Below are 20,167 nucleotides of genomic sequence, written 5' to 3'. Positions count from 1 at the left end.
GACATTTCCTGTGGCTGCTCCAGGGGCGGTGTCCCTCCTGCTGGGGAGTCTGCTCTGCTTCCTGGTCTCGCGTTAGGAAGTAAAGTCCCAGAAGTGACTGGCAGGTATCAGCTCACATACTGGAACGCAGATGCTTTTGCCTGACCTCGGGTCCAGAGAGTGGCGGTGAGCAGCCCGCTGCAAGGGCGGTTCAGCTTCGTGGAGAGAGACCTGGAGGGTCAGGGCAGGTCTCAGGCCCAGCCTCCGCCCAGAGCTGCTCCTTGCTGCTCTTAAGCCACCAGCAGAGGGCAGCAGGGGGCAAGCTCTGGGCAGTGTCCAGCCTGCAACTCCAACCAGGGCGGGTGCTGGGTGCTGGGTCCTGGGAGGGAGGGTGAGGCCACTGTGGGAGGCCCCTCATGGGAGAGGGACGAGAGGGAGCCTGGACCGGGAGGTGAGGACAGCCCTGCCCAGCGCAGGAGGGACCAGGGTTGTGGGCGGCAGAGGGCTCCAGGTGTCGGACCGGAGGGGTCAGACCACACTGGGCTCAGCAGCCTCGGTGCTTGGGTTCGGGCGAGGAAAGAATTCAGAGCCAAGACCCAAACTGTGAGAGAACGTGCCCTGGGTAAGTCTCAGAGGGAGGAGTAACTCCTAGAAGAAACAGGCTAGACAGGAGCTATGGGGGTGAAGGAAGGGCCCTTGGAGCTGGGGGGGAGGTAAAGGTAATGTGCCCGGGGGGAGGGGGAGGAGAAGGGGAAGGCAGGGCCGTGCTGGGGGGGGGGGGGGGCGGGAGCACACTGTGTCCTCCGCCCTGAGGGTTTTAGGGGGAGACTTTGTGGCTCCCAGGGAAGATCTCAGCAGCTTTCCAGGTGCGTCCTCCCAGGTCAGGTCTGCGCTGACTGACTGGCCGGCGCCAGGGCAGCGTCATTGTCCAGGGCAGCTGGGCCTGAGGCAGCCAGGGGGTCCCGGGTCTGGTTTTGTGGCTCTTCTGGGCCTGGAGCTGACATACAACTGAGGCCTCGATATCACCTCTGGGGAGGAAAGGTCAGGGTCCAAACCCCATGACCAGCGACGTGCTGGGGAGGCAGGTCAGCCAGGGGCGAGGCCCACCCCACCATTGTCCATTGGTAGGCCCCGGGGCTTCCCGCCCAGGTGGCCTTCTGTCCCTGGCCCCCGCCCTGGCTCTGCTCACGTTGGTCTGCCCACAGCAAAGAGGTACAGGAGCAGGTGGCAGGCACAGCTTCTCAGAAGAGCCCCGTGGCAGGCAGGCAGAGGGGCGCGGGACTGAGGACAGGAGGCGGGAGCGGGGGCTTGAAGGCTGCGCCCGCCAAGCTTTCTGTCCCAAGCCGGCAGCCACCTCCTGGGGCTGAAGCTCATGGACAAAAAAGGGGGAATAATTTCCCAGGGTGACCTGTTCCTATACTCCCACCCAGCAGGTTGCGGTGGGCAGTGCCGCCCAGGCCTGTAGCTTCCTGAGTGAAAGGCATCTGCCTGCAGCCAGCTCTGCGTGGGGGGTGCCGCTGGGTCCCCGTGCCTTTGCAAGGCCAGAAGTCACTCCCTGGGAGGGACAGCACCGCCTAGAGCTGTGACCTTCCGCCCCAGGCCCGCCCTCCTGCTCCCCGCCCTCCCGGAGTCTTCCCCCCTCTCCTTCCGAATCAGATGCAGCACAAAGCCGTGTCACTGTCATTCTCGGGAGCCTGTGAGACCTTGCTTCGCGAATGTCAGTGAACTCTTAGGAACAATCCCCCACATTGTGGGTGTTTCTTAGGCCCCCCAACCACAGCAAGAAGCCAATCAAAGACCAGGGTCCCGCTGGGCCTGGGAGAAGGGGCCCTGGGAAGCCGACGGCCGGCAGGTGGCAGCATCGACCAGGAGCTGCCTGGCTCCCCCGGTGAGTGGCTGCTCCCTTCCAGAGCCTCGCAAGGCAACCAGCTGTGTGCAGACTTCCAAGAGCTGTTCCCGTGCCCAATTTTGCAACCGTAGGAGGCACGACCCATTTAGTGAGGGACTGTGCGATCTGGTCACCAGTCCTGAGCCCCAACGCTGTTGGGCAGACTCTGAAGAACCACTTTGCTCTTTTTATATACAAGCAGAGAGGCTTTCAAAAGCTCACACAATTTGGGGGGAAAACAGATCATGTGCATGTGTGAATGTGCGTGCCGGGGTTCTAGTCCCAGCATCAAGAAGGGTCCAGGAATCTGGAGAAGGCTGTGTGTAGATGTCAGATAGGAATCCAGGGACTAATAAAGAGTCCAGAGACAAGATATAATTTTGAAAGGCATTGGGGGTCAGAGGAGCTTAGCTAAAGGAGCTAAGATCCAAGATCTTAAATCTAAGGTCTTAGGTTCTCTCCGTCCCCAGGACCCCGTGCTTTTTATTTTTTAATATATTTTATTGATTTTTTACAGAGAGGAAGGGAGAGAGATAGAGAGTTAGAAACATCGATGAGAGAGAAACATCGATCAGCTGCCTCCTGCACATCTCCTACTGGATGTACCGCAACCCAGGTACATGCCCTTGATCGAACCTGGGACCTTTCAGTCCGCAGGCTGACACTCTATCCACTGAGCCAAACCAGTTTCGGGCCCATGCTTTTTATTAACACAACTTGTCCTGAGGCGAGGCAGAGATATACACTTCAAAGGGTCAGGGTTTCAGTACAGAGTCCATTGTCAGAATGGGGGAATTAGCCTACGGCTGTTCAGGTGTTTGGCCAGTAGGACGCAATAACATGTAGATTAAGATGCCCTTTAACTGTCTGGCAGCCACAGTCAATTTAATGTATCCTATTCAGGTTTAGGGAAATGCCGTTAGCCATTCCTAGATGCAGCCCTGCTGTCATGCTGGAATTGGTCTCCGGCGTGTGTGTGTGTGTGTGTGTGTGTGTGTGTGTGTGTGTGTGTGTGAATGTGTGAGCGTGTTTGTGTGCTGATGTGCATGTGTGTGTGTGAATGTGTGTGTATGTGTGCATGAGTGTGTAAAGGTGCCAGCTAACTAACCTACTGGCATCCCTTCTCTGGCTAATTTCCAGTCCCAGGAGGATGTCCCTGTGTGACCCGGGCTACGGCTGCCGAGGGCCAGGCCAGAGGAAGTCTGACAGCACAGGCCCCCACGGTGAGGCCCGCGGCCCTCGGGTCAGCACCGAGACGTGGATCTGCACTTGGTTGTACGTGATCCTATGGGCGCCCTGGTCCTTGCCTGCAGTGCTGCGGAGCCTGTGCACGGTGCTCTAGCACCACCTCGCACTCCTCCCAACTCCAGCTTCTAAGAATCAGATCCTTACCCACGCTTCCTTGCTCTCCACTTAGCTGAGACCCTCTCGCCTCACCTCTGTGTCCTGAATCTCAGGACCGGCTTCTGACACACTGACTGTCCCCCCTTCCCGGGCCCCCGGCCTGGCGGCTCCAAACAGCGGCCACTCGTCCCAAACCCCAGAGAACAAAATACAGGACACAAGCTATGCACGCAGCTCGGCAGCCCCTGCCAACCCAAACCCTGGGGCGCCGGACACTCCCAGCTCTGGGTCCTCCCCACCCCCCTGCTGCTCATTGCAGGTGCCCTTCCTCCCTCACCTGCTGCGGGCTGAGCCACAGAAGAACCCACCTCTCAGCCAGGGGCCCCGCCCGCCCAGCCCTCCCCAGCAACAAAGACCTGGGTATGTGGACATGGCCCCACGGTGTAGGGGACATGGCTCAGGAGCCCTAGCGCTTTGAGGCCTAAGATGAGCCACATGGCTCAAGGGCAGAGCGGCCCCGCCTCCGGGCTCTGACAAGTTGACCTTGACCATCGGCCTGTGTTCTTGCTGTTTCAGGAGACGCAGCCACTCAGGAGTGCACCGTTGGTCCTGGGATGTGGACACTCGTCAGGAGTCCTGTGGAGGCCAGCGCGAGCTCACAATAGCAGCTTTCTCCCCATCTCCTCGCCAGCTCCCTGGCCACCCCACCTTCACCTGCTTTTTAAATGTTCCTAAGGAAAGTCACCACGTCAGCCATCTCCACCGGGACGGCTCAGCGGCATCAGGTCCGTTCACACTGTTGTGCAACAATCACCGCCATCATCTCCAGAACGTCGTCCATCTTGAAAACGGAACCTCTGTCCCCATTGAACACTAGCTCCCCACCCCTCTCCCTGGCCCCGGCCCCCACCATCTACTCTCGCTCTGTAAATTTGCCTCTTCTAAGGACCCCATGTAAGTGGAGCCCTCCAGTGCTTGCCCCGTTGTGATTGGCTTCTTAAACTCCCTTTCTAAGGTGAGTCTGGCCCAGTGCACAGACCACATTTTGCTTATCCGTCCATCTGCAGATGCGCACTTGCTTTGCTTCCAACCTTTGCTGCCAGTGCTGCTGCTGTGAACATGGGCATAAACACGCCTCATGGCATGGTGACTGCTGTCCGCTCTCCTGGGTGTGTACCCGGCAGTAAAGTTGCTGGATCACTGGGCAACTCCGTTAACATTTGAGGAACCGCTATCCTGTTTTCCACCGAGGATGCACCACTTTACATTCCCACTAACTGTGAGGGTTTCAGCCTCTCCATCCTCTCACCAACGCTCACTGTTGGTTGGCTGGTTTTGGACAGGAGCCATCCTAGAGTGTCACTGTGGGTTCGAGTCGCACTTCCCTCTTAATTGGGGATGTTGACCATCTTTTCATTAGCGTATTGGTCATTGATACATCTTTGAAGATATGTTTATTCAAGCCTGGCCAGTGTGGCTCAGTGGTTAAGCATCGACCTATGAACCAGGCAGTCACAGTTCAATTCCCAGAGCACATGTCTGAGTTGCGGGCTTGGTCCCCGGTAGGGGGCGCGCTAGAGGCAGCTGGTCAATGATTCTCTCTCATCGTTGATGTTTCTATCCTCTCGCTCCCCCTCTGAAATCAATAAATATACAAAGAAAAGTCTATTTGAGTCCTTTGCCCAGATTTTAATCAGGTTGGACTTTTTGGTTGTTGAGTCGTAGATCTTTATATCGTCTCGATATTAGCCACTTATCATATGATCTGCAAATATTTTCTCTTTGGGTTGCCTTTACACTGTTGATTGGTCTTTTTTTGTTGTTTGTTTTTGTTTTATGATACGTAAGTTTTAAATTTTGATATGGTCGAGTTTACCTGGTTTTTGTTGTTACTGCTGAAGCTGCGAAGAAACCCTGGAGGAACCAGGTAAGGCTCTGCAAGTCTCTGTGGGCAGGGAAGCTGGCCAGGTGGGAACGGGGGTCAGAGCCAGGAGGGAAGGGGGTCAGTAGAGCCAGGAGGGAAGGGGGTCAGTCTAGAGCCAGGTGGGAACGGGGGTCAGTCTAGAATGAGACGTAACTGTGCCTGAGGGAAATGAGTTGTGGGCTAGGGACGTCAGATTAAGACTTGAAACTTCACAGCTTGGTACTTCGTCCTTTTGGGCAGAAGTGTGGCCATCAGAATCGCATCTCAGAGAAGGTGCTCGTGCAAGAGCAGGAGCGCAACTAGAAAGGAGTCTGGAGGCGAGGAGACGTGGAACACCTCGCTGACTTCGAGGGAAGGAAATGAGCACAGGGGCGGGATGGAGGGAGAACGGGCGGTCAGGGGAGCGAGGGGAGGCGGGAGGAGGTCGCACTTGGAGCACCAGGAGGTGGCTGCTGCTGTTACGTGCCAGGAGCACGTGGAAGATGAGTGAGCGAGGGGAAGGCGTCACATGGACAAGGAGCGATGCACTGCAAGGCGAGGTGGCAGCGACACCCACCAAGGTAGACCCTCATCACTTATTCCTGAAGACGGCTGCCAGGGCGGATCTTCACGAGCCCAACAGGTGACTTTCTCTGGTGAAATCACCAAGGTCACGCAGGCAGAGGACAGTAACAGTGAGGATCCATTCTTCTTTTGGGGGTGGGGGGTTAATCCTCACCCAAGGATACTTTTCCATTGATTTTTAGAGAGTGGGAGGGGGAGAGACAGAAACACCGGTGTGAGAGACACATTAATTGGTTGCCTTCCGCATGCACCCTGACCAGGGCCAGGGACTGAGCCTGAGGTACATGCCCTTGACTGGAATCGAACCCGGAACCCTTTAGTCCTTGGGCCAATGCTTAATCCACTGAGCCAAACCAGCCAGGGCGAGGGGTCCCTCCTTTTCAAACAGAACGTGTGGCAGTTCCCTTGCCACTTGCAGAAGTGACTTCACATGGTCCCATCAGCGTTGGGAGACACCTGAAGTAACAAGGTCCCAGATGCGCACAACACCCCGCCCCACACGGACACGGACAATTCCCCAACGCAGGGCTTGTTCTGTTAACAATCTCTAAAAACGTGTCCCCCAAATTGTGTTCAGGAATTAAATCGTGGGGACGGTGCAATTAAAAGTTGACTCCCAAGCAGACCGCAGATCCTCGACATGACAAAGCAGACGTTTCAGAAACTTACACAGCAAGTTCCTGGCTTCAGGCCTGTGACCACAGCAGCGTGAGCGCCACTGGGCCCGAAGGCCTGGATCTTAAACAGAACCGGGTGGCAGCAGGGCCGACCTCCCCGCTCTCCGGAGGCGCGCACCACCGTGCTGGCCTGGGCGCCGGTCTCCGCTGTTCCTGTGCCCGAGACCCGACAGCTCGGGCGGGAGCAGACACGGCAGAGCAGGGCGCTGGGTCGTGGAGAGTGGTTCCCATGGATGGGGCAGGGTTACTTAAAATTGATCCAGGTTGATGGAAATCACACGTTACGCAAAAACGATGGAATCACAAAGGACCACTAAGTTCTAAGATCAAAAGTACATTTATTTAAAATGTGGGCAGAGTTCAATATAAAAGGACAGCATGGAAGGAATAAAAACAAAGTACAAAACACTTTGCATCTTCAAATCCATAATTTAGGGACAGCAGGTCCTATTTACAGCCCTTCGCCTGTAGCTCAGGCTCCATCAAGTGGGAAACGTTTAAAAACCTGACAAAGGCTAATCGTAAAACCTTGATGGGGCTCTTTAAATCATTTAGTACAAACATAATTTATGTTCCTCAGTAAAATCACACATCTTCAAAGATGCAGCATAATGACACTGTTCTCCTGCTTTAAAACGCCGGTCCCTACGGCAGCAGCTGGAAAACGAAGGCTCGGGAGGGAGCAGAGGCCGGCCGCGGCCGCCAGGACACTGGCCTGCAGGACCCTGCGCTCTGGACCAGGCACCACGGCAGAGACGTCAGTGGAATTTATACGTAGGCTGCTGAGGAAAACCGCTTCCCAGACAGGGCCTGCCTCGACTCACTGTGTGGACCTCCCATTTCACCGCCGCTCGGCCCCTCCCAGGGAAGGGGGCACCCCACACCAGGCTCACCTGCCCAAGTGCCTGCCGGTGGCCCAGTGGGCACCTGTGAAGCTACACAGGTGACCGAGCACAGCCCAGACTGAGCCCGCCAGCCCACACCTGCTCCCCCCACTGGGCACAGTGCACTAGGCTGCATTCAGGCCACAGGGATAAAAAAAGGCCTGAGATGACACCACCAAACCCCCAAATCACTTTGTTTTGTGAATCTTCACCTGAGGACATTTTTTCCATTGACCTTTTTCTTTTCAAGAGAGACTGGAACGGAGGGAGGGAGTAGGGAGAGAGAAAGATTGATCGAGAGACACATCAGCTGGTTGCCTCCTGCACGCATCCAGACCAGGACCAGGGATCGAACTTGTATCCCAGGTACGAGCCCTTGACTGGGAATTGAACCCAAGACCCTTTGGTGCATGGGTTGGCACTCTAGCCATTGAGCTACTGGTCACCTCCCCCCCTCCCCCCACACATCACTTTTCAGGCAATTCTTCCTTCTGAAAGCAAAGGCAGCACAGAACAGGCCTCACCAACATGGCCGTGAGCAGAGAAGGGCTCTGGCACTGATGCACACACTGAAAACAAGACGCCGACTGCCAGATCCCTGGCCTCTCGTCCCCGTCCCCCTGGCTGGGGCCACGCCCTACCGCACAGACCGACCCCCACTGGGCAGCGCGGGGCTCTGCCGGCGCCTCACAAAGGATATGACTCGTAGTCCAGCGTCTGCGTGAGCACCCCCGTGAGCACGAACTCCGCGTTGTGGACATCTGAAAGCCGCAAACAGCACAGTGAGCGGAGGGCGGGGCGGGGCGGCCCCACCCCGCACCCCGCACCCCGCACCCCGGGGCAGCACGTACCGAGGCCTCGGGCAAAGTACTCGCGGCACAGGTGCAGGTCGTTCTCGCAGGAGATCAGGACGATCTCGGACAGACTCTGCGGGAGAAAGGGAGAGTCGGAGCCTGCACAGGGGCGCGCCAGGCCCAACGGCGGCTCCCGCGGGGCCCACCTTATTCTGCTTGTGTTCCAGGAGCTTCCGGAAGGATGGGGGTCTGGACAACACCTTTCCTCCCGCACACTCCACGATCGCCTTCATAGTCGACAGGCTGGGGCAGATCCCAGGAGTGATGTAAAAATATTTTGCCTAAAATAAAAACATGGGCACGATGTTTTCCCAGCGCTCCGACTTCTAGAGCACACCACTTTTCACACACGCCCTCCGATGATCCTGACAGACGCCCGCTGTCCCCAGGCCGCGGGCCGGAGGGACAGGCTGACCGGGATCACGGGAAGTACCCAGAACTCACGGCCCTAAGGCACAACGTCCTTTGGGACATATGCGAGAGTAGCAAACACTTTTCCCAGTTCCTGTAATGCTGTAACCAGCATCGTGTCACCCTGATGGCCTGTCCATCAAGACAGGACAGAGCTCCTGCCTACTGCCTACCAGCCACGTGGACCCACAGGCAGGAAGTGCTGGCGGTGACGGGTCACTCCCCCAGCACCTGCTCCCAAGTGTACCACACACACCGCTGTTCTAAAGTGCTCGTGGGGAAATAAGCCAAACATTTAGAAAAACCAACCAGGCTATTTTAACTCACTAGTGCCAATCATTTCGGATTTCTCAGCTGGCTCCTCAACAAATGTAAAAAGCAGATGATCCTCATTACTTACTTGGCCACTCTGACACCAAAAATTCCAAAGGGCTCTAAGCATTCCATTGAACAAATATGTAAATATCCTTAGCCTGGATGACTTAGGTGCAATTAATATTTTCACAAGCCTCCTCCCTTCTCCAACATGTTCAATGGCAATAGTGTCAGCTACTGTTAACACACAACAACCAACTGAGATGTCTTGTGCCAACTGGGCTATGCAAGCACGCCCTCAGAACCCAGGCACGTGATGAGGCCCGTCTCGGGCAGGTCTGCTCCTTCCGCGTGGCACCCACGCTCCAGAGTCATGACAGCACCCTGGACACACACCCAGGAGGACGGGCCACAGGGTGCAGGCCTCCCCCCGAGGCCTCCGTCTGCAGACTTAGGGCTTTCCCTCTGCGCCAGGTCACCTTGAAGAGTGGAGACACGTGCGCCCTCTTCAAGGACTCCTCCAGGCTGAAAGAGAAGAGCACCTCGGCCTCGGCGTCCCGCAGCAGGTAGCTCTGCTCATCTGGAAAACAGGAAGCGCTCAGCGTCGGCCACGCCCCACAGGCCGCCGTGAGCTCCCGTCCACCCGCAGGCCCCACAGGCCGCCGCTGAGCTCCCGTCCACGCGCAGGCCCCACCGGCCGCCACTGAGCTCCCGTCCACCCACCCGCAGGCCCCACCGGCCGCCGCTGAGCTCCCGTCCACCCGCAGGCCCCACCGGCCGCCACTGAGCTCCCGTCCACCCACCCACAGGCCCCACCGGCCGCCGCTGAGCTCCCGTCCACCCACCCGCAGGCCCCACAGGCCGCCCCTGAGCTCCCGTCCATCCACAGGCCCCACAGGCCGCCCCTGAGCTCCCGTCCACCCGCAGGCCCCACAGGCCGCCCCTGAGCTCCTGTCCACCCGCAGGCCCACAATGAGCTCCCGTCCACCCACAGGCCCCACAGGCAGACGGGCTCCCTCTCCCAGACCAGAGTGTATTTAGCCTCCTAAAACACGTGGGAAAGCCACGCCCCTCACCACGGCCCCGCCCACCACACCCTCAGACAGTAAGGGCAGCTGTCCCTGCTGTGCAGTGGCCACAGTGACCTGAGGACACTAGACTCAAATAGTCAAATGGTACCGATTTACCAAAAACATAGTTCCTTTAAGTACATGGAAGTGCACAGCAATTTATAAAGGAATAGTTTGTTTTTTTATTAGTTCTCACCTAAGGGTGTTTTTATTTTTTTAAGAGAGAGGAAAGGGAGAGAGACAGAAACATAGATGTGAGAGAGAAACATTGATTGGCTGTCTCCTATACACACGGCAACCTAGGTATGTGCCCTGACCAGGAGTCAACCCACAATCTTTTGGTGGATAGGACGACGCTCCAACCGAGCCACCCAGCCAGGGCCAAAGTGACTGTTTACAAAATCAGGTGCTTATACTTGTATATAAGAATTTCTGAATTAACCAATCACACACAACCTTATGTGAGGTGACCAATAATATGTGTCTCTGTTATATGACCTATATCTTTATGGTGCAAGACAGGGCATTCACATTGGACACTATTGTTGCGTTGGCTGTTGTCATTTTTATTTGACAATCTAAAGGAAAAGAGGTCAGGGCCCTGACTAGTCGGGTATGGCATGTTTTAAAAACTCTTGCAGCTCACGGTTAAATATCGCTATTTTAAAACAGTGATTTTAAAATGTGACAACCATTCTTGGCCAGTTTGCTTGCTCATGGCAAGAGCCATCGAATCACAAAGAAAGGCTGCAGTTTATGGACTGCTGGAAACACAGAACCAACCCAGCAGCGAGTCACAGATAGGCAAGCTGGAAGGAGACAGAGTGTCCAAGCGGGGGGGGGGGGGGGGAATTAGAAAGATGAATTCCGACGAAGGAAAAGGGACAGAGCCTGCCGGTGGCCTGTCGGAGGCCCAGGTGACGGAGGCACACTGAGTGAAGCATCTAAAACGTCCATTTCCAGGCACAAATGAAGCTGAGCCCCCGAGACAGGAGAGCGCTCACCACGGAGTCAGTGTGTGAGATGGAGACACTGACACTGAAGGAGAAGGGGAGATGTCTGCTTTCATTGGGACAAAAACTTTAAAGCTGAGGTGCTGGCGCTGCTCACCAATAAACTTCTGGCACTTCAGGCTCTCGTCCAGCCACTCGGGAGTCACGATGTGCCTCACCACGGACACGGCCGTCAGGAACTTGACCGTGCGCGTCACCTTGCTGGCGATCAGGTGCGTGCACTTGTGCGCAGACTCGGCAATGTCGCCCCCGAGAATGTAGAGCTTCTGAAGGCAGAGGCAGAGACAGGAGTGAGAGCAGGAGCTGCATTGTGTGCGTGTGGACCAGAGCAGCACGTCCAGGACGAGACCGAGGGTACAGCTCTCAGCCACAGACACACAGCAGCCAGCAGCCCCCAGGCTGCGGGAGAGGACGGCCCCCCAGCCTGTGGGAGTGAAAGGTGGAGCCCCAGGGTATTTCTGTGGTCGGTTGCACACACACTAGGACCCAACCACATGGCCCTGTGGGCAAGGAGGCTCTCCTCACAGTGAGCGTCCAGACTGCCTGCGCTGAACCGCGTGGCCAGGAGGCACAGGTAAGCTACCATCTCTACTTTAAAAATGATAGCATGAAAACTGACAAGACACAAACATATAAAAAATGGTCTCAATAACTGGACTAAGGTAAAAAAATGAAATTATACTAAGTTTATAACAGTAGCATTTATAATTGCTTCTTTTCCTTAAAAAAATCACAAGTGAAATGTCTGAACACATCACGACACAGGCCCCCTTAGGCTCTCGCCAGCCCCCCACAAACCAGGAGAGCCAGTGCCCTTGGCTATTTCAAGAAGTTTATTTGAAATTTTTGTGAAAACGCACACACTCAGCCCCGCGTGGCCTCCAGCCAGGAGCTGCTGTGAGCAGATGGAGGTCCTGCGCAGAGGCCCGGAGGGGAGGACGTCCCTCGCCCGGTGGCCGGTGACCCTCGGCAGCATGGCCGTATGAGTGGCTGTGGTCGGTCACCTGAACCCGCCTCCCCGCAGAGAGGAGGCGAGTGTCCTCGGCGGACAGGAAGGACCCCGTGCAGCCCTGCGATCAGGTGGCTCACCTTGACGTACTGCTGCACCTGCACAGGCTCAAACCCCGTGAACAGCACGGAAGGCGCCAGTTCAGGGGCTAACTTTTTAGTGGGAGGCGGTATGTCTTCAATTCTACAAAACAAACAGAGCAGAATGAAGGGTGTATTGTTTACTTTTAAAAAGTTCTTTGAAGACAAGGGACTTGCATGGCTTTAACGAGCACGACCAGCCGTGAGTGTGCTTTTCCTCAAAGAAAACGCATGAGGGATGGTCCTTTCCTGCCGCGGGGCTCACCTGCCCAGACGCCCAGCACGCAGGCCCCCACGGCTCAGGCTCAAGGCCCCTCTGCCTCACGGCTCTCCCTCCCAACTGAAAATGGGTTTAAATTGGCCTTAAAGAGCAAGTGCGCATTCAAGCTGATCCCATCACTGGTCCCGCCCACCTCCCCAAAGAGCCAGCGAGGTGTCCCTGCCGCTCCAGCCTGCCCCAACCAGAGGACCCCCTTTAAATTGAACCTCAGCCTTTTAATTTCCTTAAATTTTCCAAGGACTATTTTTGCTCATATTTAACAGAGGCAGTCTAGGTAACAAAAAGCTTAAGTTTATTTGCAGGAAGGAGGGAACGCTGAGGAGCAGGGAAAAGAAAAGGAACTGGTGACGGCAACAGACCTCCAGGAAGTAAACCATGCCCAGGTGCAGTCTGGGAGGAGAGTTTTCTAGAATCACGGATGGCAACATGCTGCCTCAACGGGCCAGCGGACGGCACCACTGCCGGGCACTGGCCTCCCAGTCACCGAGTGTGCTCACCCTGCCGCCCACCCACCACAACCGCCCCCCCTACCCCGCTCCCCACTCCCCGAGAGGCTGGGGTGCCACCGTATCCTGGCGGTGCTGGTAAGGTGCTACTTTTGAAGAACAAGATTCAACTGGTTTTTTGGTGTGTGTTTTTCATAAGAAAGAAAACAACAGCCTATTCACCTTTTCCTCCAGCAACAAAGTGAGAAACATCACAATCAAGCTGTGAATCATGACCTATTCACACTGAAAACGTCAGGAACATCCCCAACTGCCACCAGTTCGGAGCAGCCCTGTCAAGCCCCCAGAGCGCGGTGTGACCGTCCTTGTCATGGCCCAGAGGGAGGTGTGAGCATACCTGGCTCTCTTGGAAGAAGGCTGAACGTTCGTTACTTCGTTCTGCTTCAGTTTGGGGGGTGGTCTTACAACCTGGAATTAAAGTATGATTTATTTCGATCAACTTCCCAAGTAATGCAGTGGCTTCCAAGAGCTCTGGGTCCTTCAGGTGCAGCCCCCCCCCCCCCCCCCGGGTCTCTGCAGGGCACGCCCCACCTCCCCACAGGAGGCCTGGAGGGCAGCACAGATGCGTTGCCCTGGGCCCGCAGCATCAGGAGACTCCAAGAACCTAAGCCCTGCCACCTTCTATCCCATCTCAGAATGCTCCCATTTTCATTGTAAGTATTTCATCCTGCAGCCCACTGGGGATTGGAAAGCACTCAATGCAATTACACCTCATTTTTAAAAACGCAGTATCCAGAACCAGAGATGCCCCTGAGGGCTCACAGAGCTTGCAGGACAGTCACAGGAGCAGAGCCAACAAGGGAAGGAGGCCCTGGTCCCAGCCGTGTCCCGTACATGGCCTCTAACACAGCCACTGTCCCATCACCCCTTCTGCATGTCTTCAATGCAGGGCTTCTTTTAAGAAGACACTCTGAACATCACCTCACTAACCACAGCTGCACTTCCCACACGGGGTGCCGACCTCTGCCCTCAACCTTGAGGATCACCCTCACTAACCACACGCTGCACTTCCCAGTTAAAGGATCTGAACCACCGAATACACGCAGAGCTTCTGGCAAGACCTGGAACCTCCCAGCTGTTCCAGATGCGGAACCTGCAGGAAGGCTCGACTCCTTAGAAGACAACGACCCTCAACTCTCTACTCCCCAAGGTCAAATTTAATCTCCAAACTCCACTTGCCGGTGGCAAGGACAGAAACAGAATAGGGACCAACCACGGCACAGCGGCCTTCCCGGTGCGTAGCCCTAACACTAACATAGGCCCGACGCCATCCCAGAGCCTATGCCAAGAGGTTTGGGTGGGAACTGTGGGGACCGTGTTCATCATAAAAGCCTCTGTAACATTTCTTTCAACCGCCAGAACCCGGAGAACGTCTGCTTTTGCTGCACATCAGAGCTGGTCAGTGTTATGAAAGTCACATGACTAGCAGGTGGTCACAGCAGGAGGGAGCAGCCAGCAGCCCACAGGCTCCCTCAGATCACGTTGTAGCATCGACATCCGCAAGCAGGCCCGGGTGGCACCGCGAGTTCTGGCAAGAGCACTGTCTTCAGTTAGTGGGTGACGTGGCACAAACGCTCACCTCTGCACTGACAGGGTCACGGTAGGAATCAGACAGGACACAACATCCGTGAGGATGACATAGGGAATGCACATGCTAACATATCTATAAGCCTCAACCTTTCAATCACACTTCTACCAACAACAGCAAGACTACCACCCACCTCAGGCATGAAGAGTGACTCCCGCTGCCCCGCAGAGAAGCGGCGTGGAGTGATTATAATGGTCACGTGGGGAACTCTGCGAAAGCCAATGCCCACCCCGGCCCTGCCTTCCCAGTGAGGACAGGGCCCACAGGCAGGGCTGCCCACCCTGAAGCAGCGCATCAGAGACCTCAACCCCCGGACGGCCTGCCTGGACACGAGAACACCGACCGGCGGCCCTGTGGCCACGAGGCTGGGCCGAGGCTCTGGCTGCCACCCCGCCCCACACCGTCTCCTCCCGTCCCTGGTGCCACTGAGGCGCTCACTGCAGCACAGGGTGACTGACGGTGCCACCGTCAACGAGAAAGCAGAACCAGGGACACTACACGTTCCTGACAGGCGACAACAGCCTTCACTGGTTGTCAGACAAGCTGCCGAGAGTGCAATCTGCAAAGGCAAAACCCTCCTGCACCTCGTGGCGCTGCGGCAGCCAGGGAGGCCCCACGTGACCTACCGTCAACAGCTCGGCCGACACCTTCAGCGGGACTCTCCACGCATCTAGAGAAGAAACAGGTTCTTTTACCACCAGATGCCGTTCAAACAGCAGAGCCTCTGGAAGAGGGTTCCTGGGGTGGCGATCCCAGGCCCCCAGGGACACGGCGGACGCGGAGGACGAGTGGAAGGACTGCGAGTCAGAAAGGCTTTCCTGCGGGGACGAGGGGCGGGTGCTCCGGGATAGCACTCGCCGTCCAGCCCGCTGTGCGTGTCCAGCACGAGGCCATGAGGCCTCGGCACAGCTGTCAGAGCGGGCGCCAGTCCCTCTGGGACCAGGCTGGCCTCTACTAGACCGCCTGTGACCAGGGGTTCCCGGACGGTGCTGCACTCGGGCACCGGCAGGAAGGGCCGCAGTCCTCACAGAGGAAGTCACGGGAGGCAGACGTGGCTGGAGGACTGTGCCGTGAAGGTGTGAACACGGCACGCCACCGCCTCTTCGCGAGCCAGTGCCCGGGCAGAGTGCCCGTTTCTGGGTTCAGTTCAGTGACGCAGTAACACTGGGGCGTGACTCCTGCAGTGGGTCCCCACCAGGGGCTGAGGAGCAGCCAGCGTGCATCCCGACCTGATGCAACCAAGTCAACCCCGGGCGACAACACAGCAGCCGTGGGCTCTACACATGACACAGGGCACGTGCCAGGACTGGAGCCTCTCAGGGCCACGCTACCCGCCTGAGACAGACCAGCCAGGCTCCCACATGTCCTCCCATCTCGAGCGGCCTCAGGGAGAAGGTGGAAGTGCAGAGGAGACGGGAGCAGGACTGGCGGCGGAGGAGGGGCCAGGACGGGCGGCACACAGGCCGCTCTCCCTCAGTGGGAGCCACTCACCCAGCAGGTTGACCACGAGGTGCGGGCTGGGGGCGAAGGGGTCGGGCAGATTGAACGCCGTGTAGCGGCTGCACTGGACCTGCCGCAGAGCCTCGAAGTTCCCCAGCAGAATGTCCCCGAGCCACTGCGCGTTCACGCAGGGGATCCTCCACTCTTTGGCTTTCTCGTACTTTAAACCAGTTGGCCTTTTTTGGTGGAGAGAACACACTGATTAAATGTTAAAGTTGTCTACTGTGCAAATGACTATTTTCAACGAAAGCCGGTAAAAATACCTGGTTTGTCAGGAAGGACAGGGACATCTCAGCAAAGCTGAGGGAGCCCTGCTGGCCAACAGGTGTCATGTCCCTCAGCTTGCCCTGGGCCACGGGACATCACCCACTGTCCGTCTCCGCGTGCCTGTGACCAACTAAGCAGCTCGCAGCTCACTGACCCGCCCACCCTCCTTCAGGTGCTCTGGCTGCGCCTGCACACGCGATCCTGAGTGTCCCTGTCCTCTTCCACCACACTCTGACCTCCACACTCATGTTCCCCAAACCGGCATCACTGAGGAGCACACAGCCGCACAGACAGCCCGCGCCCGGTGCGTCCAAGGGGCACCGGGGCTCCCAGGCACGCTTACTCTTTACAGATGAGGACCGTGTTGCTGCGGCACAGGTAGCCCGTGTACTTGGCCCCTGCCAGGTAGGCCATTAACTTCAGGTCATCTCTGTCACCGTCAACAAATCCGGTCACAGAAATAATCTAAGGGAAGAAGCAAATACGGTAAAATACGATTTAACACAAGAACTCTTTTTCCACGTTTGTTGTTTTATGTGGACGTATGTTTCCACTCTTTCTTTGGAATTATGGGAGATACCAGGGCATGTGACTATCAGTCAGTTCTTTGCACCCCTTACTGACTCGTTCTGATGATTTGGGTGGAGAACGTACAACTTTTGATCAAGTCCTGCCCAATAGCGGTCTCTTCTTGTGCAAGACACGGGGTTTATTTCGGAATTGTAATCAGTGTCAAAGATTGTGCAGAATCAGGCAAACATCCCCTACGTGTGGAAGACACTGACCGGGCCCGAGCCCGACCCCAAGGCCCAAAGACAGACGCGGCTTACGTGCTGGGAGCAGGGCCTGCCCCCGGGGGGGAAGGCCACGGGGAAGTGCAGGGCGCGGCGCGGGGGCAGCATCTTCTTCCTCTTGAGCACGGTGTTGAGCCAGTGCGCCGTGACGCACCGCTTCCGCTCCCTGAGGGCCTGCGAGGGCAACAGGGGGTCAGCGGGCTGTCCCTGCAGGGCTACACTGACTGAGGGGGCCAAGCTACAGCCCACACTGGAAATCACAGAGTTCCATGGTGTTTAACTCTCAATTCACGAAAAGAACTGATTTAATGCCACTCGAAAGGATGACAACAAGCATGAGTGAGCACCTGCCGTGGAGGTGAAAGCTACGAGTCTTATCACACCTGGGGGCTAACCTCATAGAACGAGGAACATTTATGATCATGAAAATTAAATTCCCCACAAGCACACAGAGGGCCCCACATACAGCTTACGAAAAATAGGACTGCGCCTAACAAGAACCCCAGGCAAAGTGCCCACGCATTTCGACGTGTGTGTGTGAGGGGCGGGGGGCGTGATCGGGACATCGCTCTACTTTTCAGAACGGCTGCCGGAGGTCATTATCACTGACGCAGTAATGTGGGTCTGGTACAAACAAGGGCCTCTTTCAGGAAAGAGAGGGAAGCTCTGGGAGGCATGTACAGCCAGGCCCTGGGGACAGTCCCTCAGGAGGGCATCCTGGTGCCACCCACCACGTACCCACCACGTACTCACAGCACCAGAGCTTGAGTGGAAGGCGGCCCGCCCACCCTTACCGCCCTGAGCCTCCTTGCTCTCTCCTAGTGCCAGGGCATGAGAGTCATCCTTAGAGGGAGGTAAGTCCTCCCCAAGCAGTCGTTGCCGGCCAGGGGCTGCGGGCTCACCTGTGCGAACATCCCGCTGACCTGGCTCTCACAGAGCAGGTGTGTGCAGCGGCCGGAGAGCGCGGGGTCCACTGCGCCGCCGTGCGCCTGGATGATCTGCGAGACCAGGCACAGTCAGCGTCACGTGCAGAACAGGGAGTTGTACCTCAGCGGTTCTCAACCTTCTGGCCTTTAAATACAGTTCATGTTGTGACCCAACCATAAAATTATTTTTGTGGCTACTTCATAACTGTAATGTTGCTACTGTTATGAACCATAATGTAAATATCTGACATGCAGGATGGTCTTAGGTGACCCCCGTGAAAGGGTCGTTCGACCGCCAAAGGGGTCACGACCCACAGGTTGAGAACCGCTGTTGTAACTCAAACCACACAGCTCTTCAAAGAATCACCATATATTACAGCTTATCGCCCCAAAGCATAGAGGTCCGTGTCAGTTATATTCATGGACCTCTCCACTGAGCCGATGACGGAAAACGGACTCCACACTCAGTCACTCGGACTTCCCTGAGGGAAGGAGAAGAAGGAATGTCTCTTGATCTGATGTTCCCGACAGACACTTGGACAAGCTCATTCTGTCATGGGGCTGCCCTGTGCATGGTAGGGGTTGGTGGCACCCCGACCTCTACCCATGGGGAACCAGCAGTATTCTCCCAGTTGTGACAGCTAAAAATGTCTACAGAGCCCTGGTCAGCACGCTCCATGGTTAGAACACCAACCCTCAGACCAAAGGGTCGCAGGTCCAATTCCCGGTCAAGGGCATGTACCTGGTTGGGTTGCAAGTTTGATTCCTGGTTGGGGCATGTGTGGGAGGCCACCAATCGACATGTCTCTCTCACATCGATGTTTCTCTCCCCCCCTTCCACTCTCTCTAAAATCAATTAAAAAAAATCTTCAAGTGAGGATTAACAAAACAAAAAATGTTTGTAGACACTGCCAAGTGTCCCCTGGGGCGCAGAGTCACCAGTAAGAACCATTATTCTAAAGGGGGAATAGGGACGGAATCAGAAAGAAGTTAGCGAATACCAAATCTATTTCTTTATTTAATATTTTTTAGATTGATTTTTTGATAGAAAGGGAGAGGGAGGGATAAAAACATTGCTGAGAGAGGCACATCATCAGCTGCCTGCTGCACGACCCCTCCTGGGGATCAAGCCTGCAACCCGGGCATGTGCCCTGACCGGGAATCAAACCCAGGACCTCTTGGTCCATGGGCCGAAGCTCAATCACTGAGCCACACCAGCCGGGCACCAAAATTTATTTTTAAAAACAGATTCAGCTTTTGGGACGAGGGAACTGCTCTGTACCCTGGCTGTGGTGGTTACAAGGCCCTTAGCTTTTGTCAACACTCAAAGAGCTGCTGCAGCTAAGAGGGCTGCCCCACAGAACACTCTGCTTCACTTCCTATTTCTGAAATTTAGTTATTTTACTATATTAATTCACGCAGTTTAATAAGGCACATGCACAGCACCCACGTCACACTGATAATGACCAATGTGCTCTAATAGGGTTTGTACTGTCTTCGTGTCAGAAGACGTCACCCCCCTACCGACCACGGAGGCCGCCTCCTGCCCCCATCTCCTCCCCCCTCACTCCCTTCCCCCCCACCCCCTCCCCCCAGCCTCCGAGTCCAGAACCGAGAGTCCCTCTGTGGTGTTGGCTCCCCGCCTGCAGCAGCTGCCGCCTCCCTGCTCACCCACTTGCCTATCTTAGTTTCCTTTCATGCCCAACTCCTCAAACAAAGGTGAGGGATGGTTTTAAATGTGTCCCCACACGCTCTTTCCCACCTGGACCTGGTTCCCGCAGTCAGCGTGGAACTGACCCGTGGGACTCATGATGAAGCTAGGACATTGGGCTCCACCTGCCGCCCCAGGTGACAGCCGGGAGCAGCGCGGCGACCTGAGGCCGTGTCATCTCCTGGCACCGTTCTTATTTGTGCTGTGTTCCTGGATCGCCGTCCTGTCCCGCGTCCTTGTCCATCTAATCTACTTGGGATCCCCTTCCCGCCCGGTCAGGCCCCATTGCCGGCTGCCCGTCTTCCCAAAACAAGCACGTGGGAGGTATGCTGCTTGACTGTGAAGTCTGAGAACACCTTATCCCCCTTCGACCGGCTGGCTCTGCACTGCTCCGGCTGGAAATCGCCCCGTCTCCTGGCAGCGCCCTCCAACTCCCCCGACTCTGTCTGTCAAAGCGCTCTCTGCTTCTCACCTCCCAAATGCTCCCCGGCATTCCCTCCCCTTCGTCTGGACACGCTCTCCAGCTGGGAGCTGTATTTTTAACAATGCTCTTGCCCTCACTTCCTTTTCCCAAACTGCTCTT

General features: G+C 56.2%; 1 protein-coding gene across 5 annotated transcripts in view; it reads right to left on the bottom strand.

The window, feature by feature from the left end:
- Positions 1 to 6,694: 6,694 nt before the first annotated feature.
- PAXIP1 (PAX interacting protein 1) overlaps positions 6,695 to 20,167 on the bottom strand; it is a 38,566-nt gene continuing 25,093 nt past the window's right edge. For 3 of the 5 annotated variants that reach the window (XM_036356137.1, XM_036356138.1, XM_036356139.1), the window contains 13 exons: positions 17,850 to 17,945; positions 16,984 to 17,121; positions 16,497 to 16,618; positions 15,878 to 16,062; positions 15,013 to 15,056; positions 13,136 to 13,206; positions 12,013 to 12,115; positions 11,021 to 11,189; positions 9,320 to 9,420; positions 8,261 to 8,395; positions 8,112 to 8,187; positions 7,961 to 8,021; positions 6,695 to 7,150 (listed from right to left, as the gene is read on the bottom strand). In XM_036356137.1, the coding sequence (XP_036212030.1) occupies positions 7,135 to 7,150; positions 7,961 to 8,021; positions 8,112 to 8,187; positions 8,261 to 8,395; positions 9,320 to 9,420; positions 11,021 to 11,189; positions 12,013 to 12,115; positions 13,136 to 13,206; positions 15,013 to 15,056; positions 15,878 to 16,062; positions 16,497 to 16,618; positions 16,984 to 17,121; positions 17,850 to 17,945 (1,317 nt within the window). In that variant the 3' untranslated portion in view covers positions 6,695 to 7,134. Of the gene's footprint in view, positions 7,151 to 7,960; positions 8,022 to 8,111; positions 8,188 to 8,260; positions 8,396 to 9,236; positions 9,421 to 10,914; positions 11,190 to 12,012; positions 12,116 to 13,135; positions 13,207 to 15,012; positions 15,057 to 15,877; positions 16,063 to 16,496; positions 16,619 to 16,983; positions 17,122 to 17,849; positions 17,946 to 20,167 lie in introns of those variants that run through there. The other 2 variants (XR_004975236.1, XR_004975237.1) reach the window with 2 other exon arrangements.

Source organism: Myotis myotis, unplaced genomic scaffold, assembly GCF_014108235.1.
Source record: "Myotis myotis isolate mMyoMyo1 unplaced genomic scaffold, mMyoMyo1.p scaffold_m19_p_25, whole genome shotgun sequence".
In the NCBI taxonomy this organism is placed as follows: domain Eukaryota; kingdom Metazoa; phylum Chordata; class Mammalia; order Chiroptera; family Vespertilionidae; genus Myotis; species Myotis myotis.
The sequence above is the reverse complement of the archived record's forward strand: the minus strand, read 5'-3'. Positions and strand labels throughout refer to the sequence as shown.